Source organism: Bos taurus, chromosome 11 (genome assembly GCF_002263795.3).
Source record: "Bos taurus isolate L1 Dominette 01449 registration number 42190680 breed Hereford chromosome 11, ARS-UCD2.0, whole genome shotgun sequence".
Classification (NCBI taxonomy): Eukaryota; Metazoa; Chordata; class Mammalia; order Artiodactyla; family Bovidae; genus Bos; species Bos taurus.
In genome coordinates this window covers 6324059-6330278 of record NC_037338.1, presented here as the reverse complement: position 1 = coordinate 6330278, position 6220 = coordinate 6324059, and the positions used below count along the sequence as shown (strand labels likewise).

General features: G+C 49.2%; 1 protein-coding gene across 2 annotated transcripts in view; it reads left to right on the top strand.

The window, feature by feature from the left end:
• The first annotated feature begins 210 nt into the window (after positions 1-210).
• Positions 211-6220, top strand: part of RFX8 (regulatory factor X8) — a 52169-nt gene continuing 46159 nt past the window's right edge. The window contains exons 1-2 of one of the 2 annotated variants that reach the window (XM_059891658.1): positions 211-401; positions 4763-4886. In XM_059891658.1, coding sequence (XP_059747641.1) covers positions 328-401; positions 4763-4886 — 198 coding nt within the window. In that variant the 5' untranslated portion in view covers positions 211-327. The remainder of the gene's footprint in view (positions 402-4762; positions 4887-6220) is intronic. The other variant, XM_024999321.2, reaches the window with a different exon arrangement.

The window sequence follows — 6220 nt, the reverse complement described above, 5'->3', positions numbered from 1 at the left end:
GGCCCCCCGGACCACCCCCCCAGGCCCGCAGCCCAGCTCCCTACGCGTTCCCCCACTGCCCGCAGCAACCCCTACCCCGCGCTCTCCAGCCCTTCTCCAGCCACGCGCCCCCCATGCGCGCCCCGCCCCCGAGGTCCCCCGCCGCTGCCCAGACCTCCACGCGCCCCCTGCGGACCCCCGAGGTCCCCAGCCCCTCGCTGCCCCCGCGCCCCCGCGCGCCTCCTCCCGACCCCCGCGCGCCCGGCTCTAAAGTAAACAGCAGGAGCGGCGGCGGCCCGACGGTGCCGCTGCGGACTCGCCTCCTCGGAGCAGCGGGCGGCTCTAGCCATGGCCGAGGGCGTGCCGGCCTCCCCGTTGGGCGGCGCGGGCAGCCGGGGCCTGCACAGCGGCATCATCCAGTGGTGAGCGGCCTGGGGGCGGGGGGCGCCCGGCGGAGGGGAGGGGAGAAGCAGGGCGAGGAAGAGGGGCACAGCTCCCTCCGCTGCTGCCCCTGGGACCTCCGGCCAAGCGCCAGGGGCCACCGCCTGCGCCCGGGGCAGATAAAAGGCTCGAAAGGACAACCGTTCACTCTCAGGAAGGACCAGCGCTTTCTAATGTTGGTGGGATAGGTCTAGACACACACACACACACACACACACACACACACACACACACACACGATGGGCCATGTGGTTTTCCCACTTACCGCTGGTGGAATGGGACTAGACACACACTATCGGCCATTTGGGTTTTCCGCCTGGGGGCTACCTTGCTGGTCTCTGTCAGTCTGTCAGACACACACACACACCACGGGCCATGGGGGTTTCCCACCTGGGGGCTCCCCGTTGGTTACACTTCCCTGCAGGAAGTAATCCAGCCCGCCCTCAAGGGGCTTGGTGGTGGGTCTGGGCTTCCGTGTACATGGAGAGCACCCAGCTAGGCCAGGAGAGTATTTTCTCTGAGTGTGCCATTCCGCCTGGGAAGTTCTCTAAGTTAAGGCAAAGCCGTTTTTTTAGCTCTAACAATGCACTCCACATTTGCTTGTGAAGTTCACTTCTGGCTATTTACATAGAGGAAGAATAAACTGGAAGAAAAACACCGCCAGCCCTTGGGACTGATGAACTCAGGGGTTTGTAGCTCTTCCTAAGTAGCAAAATAATTGAAACCAGGCCTAAAACCTTCGCTTTAGAAGGTGACCAACCAGTAGACAGCTGATTACTTCTCTTTTTAAGTTTTAAGGCGTATTTCTCAAGAAAGACTTTCTGGAAAGTTTCAATGGGTGAGATAGAAAAATGAACAGTGTGTTTGTGATTGGAACCCCAAAAGTCCTAATTGGCCACCCCTTTTCTCCAAAAGGAGATTCTCGATGTCTTTTCTCTGGCATAAGAAAGAAAATCAAGAGAATAAATATTTTTTAATGTTTTAAAATAATTTTAAAATATTGAAAACAGTAACCACAGTACACACGGTATTTTCAAAGTGTTACAAGCAGCCCTCTGCTTCTTTCACACTTACTCAGACCCCTCATCATATCAGCAACCTTCTTACAAAAAAGGGCTCTGAGGAGGCCGTTGTCAATTTTCAGGTCACCCTTTAGTCAATTAGACTTTCTAGGACTGGAAAAGTCTAGAGATTCGAAAGAATGATTAGAGATTCAAAAAAATACCTGGACCTTCTCCTCAGGTCATTTATAAACTGATGGGATGCAGGCTGCCCACAAAGCTGGTGCCCTAAAAGCAGGATGGTGTTCAAGGCCTGTGTCACCAGTTCTGCCCCTGCAGGCCTGGGATCCCGGGGTGGGGTTGTGCCCTTCAAGCTTGGGAGGGCAGGAGGTGAGGAGGGGCAGAGTTTCCCCAGGATGACTGATCTTTAGGCATCCAGTCTATGAGGTGCTAGAGAAGACTCCTGAGAGTCCCTTGGGCTGGAAGGAGATCAAACCAGTCAATCTTAAAGACAATCAACCCTGAATATTCATTGGAAGGACTGATGCTGAAGCTCCCATACTTTGGCCACCTGATGCAAAGAGCCGACTCATTGCAAAAGACCCTGATGCTGCGAAGGATTGAGGGCAGGAGGAGAAGGGGATGACAGAGGATGAGATGGTTGGATGGCATGAAGAAATTAGAACCCTTTTGCACTGTCGGTGGAATGTAAATTGGTACAGCCACTATGGAAAATTATAGTGATTCCTCAAAACACTGAAAAGAGAACCACCGTGTTATCCAGTAATTCCCCTTGAAAGCAAGGATTGGAACAGATATCTGTACCCCCATGTTCATAGCAGCGTTATGCACAATAGTCAGACATGGAAGTAACCCAAGTGTCCATCAGTGGATGGATGGATAAACAAAATGTGGTCTATACATAATGCACTATTTTCCAGATATAGAAAGCAAGGAAATTCTGATGCAGACAGCAACATGGATGAACCTTGAAGACATTATGCTAAATGAAATAAGCTAGTCCCAAAAGGATAAACACTGTATGATTTCACGTGTATGAGGCACTGAGAGGAGTCAGATTTGTTGAGACAGAAAGAAGAATGGTGGTTAGCAGGGGCTGGAGAGCTTCCCAGGAAGTGCTAGCAGTAAAGAACCTGCCTGCCAATGCAAGAATCTTGAAGAGATGAGAGTTCAATCCCTGGATCAAGAAGTTCCCCTGAAGGAGGGCACGGCAACCCACTCCGGCTTGCCTGGAGAATCCCATAGACAGAGGAGCCTGGTGGGCTACAGTCCATAGGGGTCTCAAAGAGTCAGACATGACTGAAGTGACTTAGTACACACACACATGGGCAAGGGCAGGGAATCGAGAGTGTTTCTAGCCAGTACAGAGTTTTAGTTTTGTGAGACAGCCGGAGTTCTCTGGATGGATGGTGATACACAGCAGGGCACGAGCAATTTCACAGTAATGAGGAGATACTTAACAGCACTGAACTCTGCATTTTAAAATATGCTTTATGTTATATATATTTTATCAGAATTTTAAAAAATGAACAGTGAAAAAAACAAACAGAACCCCTCAGTTTGTAACAGAGCCAGCCTGGTGTCCTGGAGGATGTTAGAAGATGGCCTTTGCAGATGTAACCAGTTAAGAGCTCTCACTGGACTTGGGGGCACTGGCGTGGAGCATCCACAAGCCAAGGAAGGCCAAGGGTTCCTGGCCTCTGCAGCAGCGAGGAGGGAAGGAGCACGTGGAGCACATGCTCCCCCAAGCCTCAGGAGGAGCCGACTCGGCTGACACCTGGTTTCTGGACCATCGGCTTCCCCAACTGTGACAGCACACATTTCTGTTGCTTAAAGCCACCTGGCCTATGGTAGTTTGTTACCTGAGGAAATCAAGACAGGGTCAAAGCTTCCCTCCATCCCCATATGTTGACTTTTCCTCCTTCCATAAAGCAGATGGGATTAACAACTATGGCCTCTAGCTTGCAAGGAAATAGGCCTCAGCGTGCCTCATCCCAGAAAATAAGCCGTAGGTCATCAGTAAGAAAGGAGATGCATTGTTGGTAAAGTGTTAGTCACTCAGTCGTGCCTGACTCTTTGTGACCCCACGGACTGCCACCCACCAGGCTCCTCTGTCCATGGGATTTTCCAGGCAAGGATACTGGAATGGGTTGCCATTTCCTTCTCCAGGGGATCTTCCCAACCCAGGGATCAAACTCGGGTCTCCTGCGGTGCAGGCAGATTCTTTACCGTCTAAGCTACAAAGGAATCCCAGATTGTTGGTAAATTCCCTGCTAAAAAATGCTTCTGTGTTTAAAAACTGTGCTGGCTTCGCCAAGGAGGGAAAGTCGGTGGGATGAATTGGGAGATTGGAATTGACCCATATGCACTACTGATACTACATATAAAATCGATACCTAATGAGAACCTACAGGGAACTCTCTTCAGTGGTCTGTGGTGACCTAAATGGGAAAGAAATGCAAGAAAGAGGGGATAGATGTATATGTATAGCTAGCTCTTTACCGTCTGAGCCATCTAGTTTTGATCCCTAGGTCAGGAAGATCCCCTGGAGAAGGAAATGGCTACCCACTCCAGTATTCTCGCCTGGAAAACCTCAGGGACAGAAGAGCCTGGTGGGCCACTGTCCGTGAGTTGCAACTAACACTTCATGGCTAGTTCACTTTGCTGTACAGCAGAAACATGTAACTGTAAATCAACTACACTCCAATACAAATTAATTTTTAAAAATTAATCAAATATATAGTGGCTGGCCTAAGTCACTTGGGTTTAAAAGTTATGTAAACAACTGTTTCAGAGAAAGAGGGGAGGGGAGGGCTGCGCACACATGTCCCAGGTCACAGGCACATGGGCACTGGGAAGCCACATGGGCTCCAGCTGTCACCCTCAGGGGTGTTGACTCTATGGGGGCAGGGGGAGTGGCCTTGTTTTGTGTCCTAGTGAGTTAATAATCCTGTGTCCTAGTTACAGAGATCTTGGTTGCCACCTTTGTTAAGTTACATGAAGCAGTGTCTGCTGAACCCAACAATTTGGGCTTCTTATTAATATGCCTGCACACCAAAAAGATATAAAAGCAACAATACTGCACCACGTTGGAAGTCTAAAGTCACAATCAACATACTGATACTTAACTCTGGGCTAAGCACAAAAGGGTACATTGCAGATACTGACAGATGAGCCATGGCATTCATTCAATAAACTAAGCATATTTCATTTAGTTAGATCCACCCTTGTCTCTGACCCTTATGAAAGCATCCTGCCCTAGAATCACTGATGCCAACCTCCTCTTCCTGTTCTTCCTCCCCACCCCACCCCACCCCCAGGTTGGTTGACAATTTCTGCATCTGCGAAGGATACAGTGTGCCTCGCTGCCTCATGTATGAGATTTACATGGAGACCTGTGGGCAGAATGCTCAGAACCAAGTCAACCCAGCCATGTTTGGGAAGGTCTGTTGTGAAGATAAAAATACAATGTCCACTGAGTAAAAAAGTATGCAAGTTATTAATAATCAATGAGGAAATGCTGGGGTTTATTTGGGTCTAAGTGGGTACTCTGAAGGAGATCAGCCCTGGGATTTCTTTGGAAGGAATGATGCTAAAGCTGAAACTCCAGTACTTTGGCCACCTTATGCCAAGAGTTGACTCATTGGAAAAGACTCTGATGCTGGGAGGAATTGGGGGCAGAAGGAGAAGGGGACGACAGAGGATGAGATGGCTAGATGGCATCACTGACTTGATGGACTTGAGTCTGAGTGAACACTGGGAGTTGGTGATGGACAGGGAGGCCTGGCATGCTGCGATTCATGGGGTCACAAAGAGTTGGACACGACTGAGCGACTGAACTGAACTGAACTGAACTGAAGTGGATATAACCGGCTTCACCCTGGAAACCAGCCAGATGATTAGCCTACTTCCTCACACCTTCCCAAAGCCATCCCATCCTTTGTCCACACTTCATAGTGAGGGGCCAGGAAAGGGAAGGGTGGGGTTACATTCACCAGAGAGAATGCAGCTCTAGCAGCCCCAGAGACCGGCAGCGTTCAGCCTGGCTTGCCGGGTCATTGTTCCCTGCATAGACATGTCACAGCTCAGGACCCCACAAGCGCTAAAAGCTACCTTGTGAGGTCAAACAGCTGATCCTTCCCACAATTTGCTCATATCTAGAGAACTCTTGGGCTCTCAAAGCTTTCTTCTGGAGGTTAAGAGCTCTGTCAGGGGCTTTGTTTATACCACGTAATACGCAGCAAACGTTAGCACAAGGATGGCCTATCTGAGACCCTCTACATCCAACAAATATTCATTGAGCAACTGCTACTTCAGCACTGTTTTAGATGCTGAGAGTACAGCAATTAACAGAGAACAGAGAGAAATCCCTGCCTTCACTGCACTTATTACTTTTTAATTTAAATTTACTCTATTTATGTTTTTATTTTGTCTGCACGTGGGCTTTCTGTAGTTGCAGCAAGCCAAGGTTTCTCTCTGCTTGTGATGCTTGGGTTTCTCAATGCAGTAGCTTCTCCGGTTGCAGAGCACAGTCTCTAAAGTGCAAGCTGACTAGTTGTGGCACATGGGTTTAGTTGGTCTGTGGCATGTGGAATCTTCCCGGACGGACCAAGGGTCAACCCATGTCCCCTACCTTGGCAGGCAGATTCTTAACTACTAGACCACTGGGGAAGTCCTGTATTTATTATTAATATATTATAGTTGATGGAGACAGATAAAGAATATAAAATATATAGTCTATTATATTGTGTAAATGGAGAATGCAATGGCACCCCACT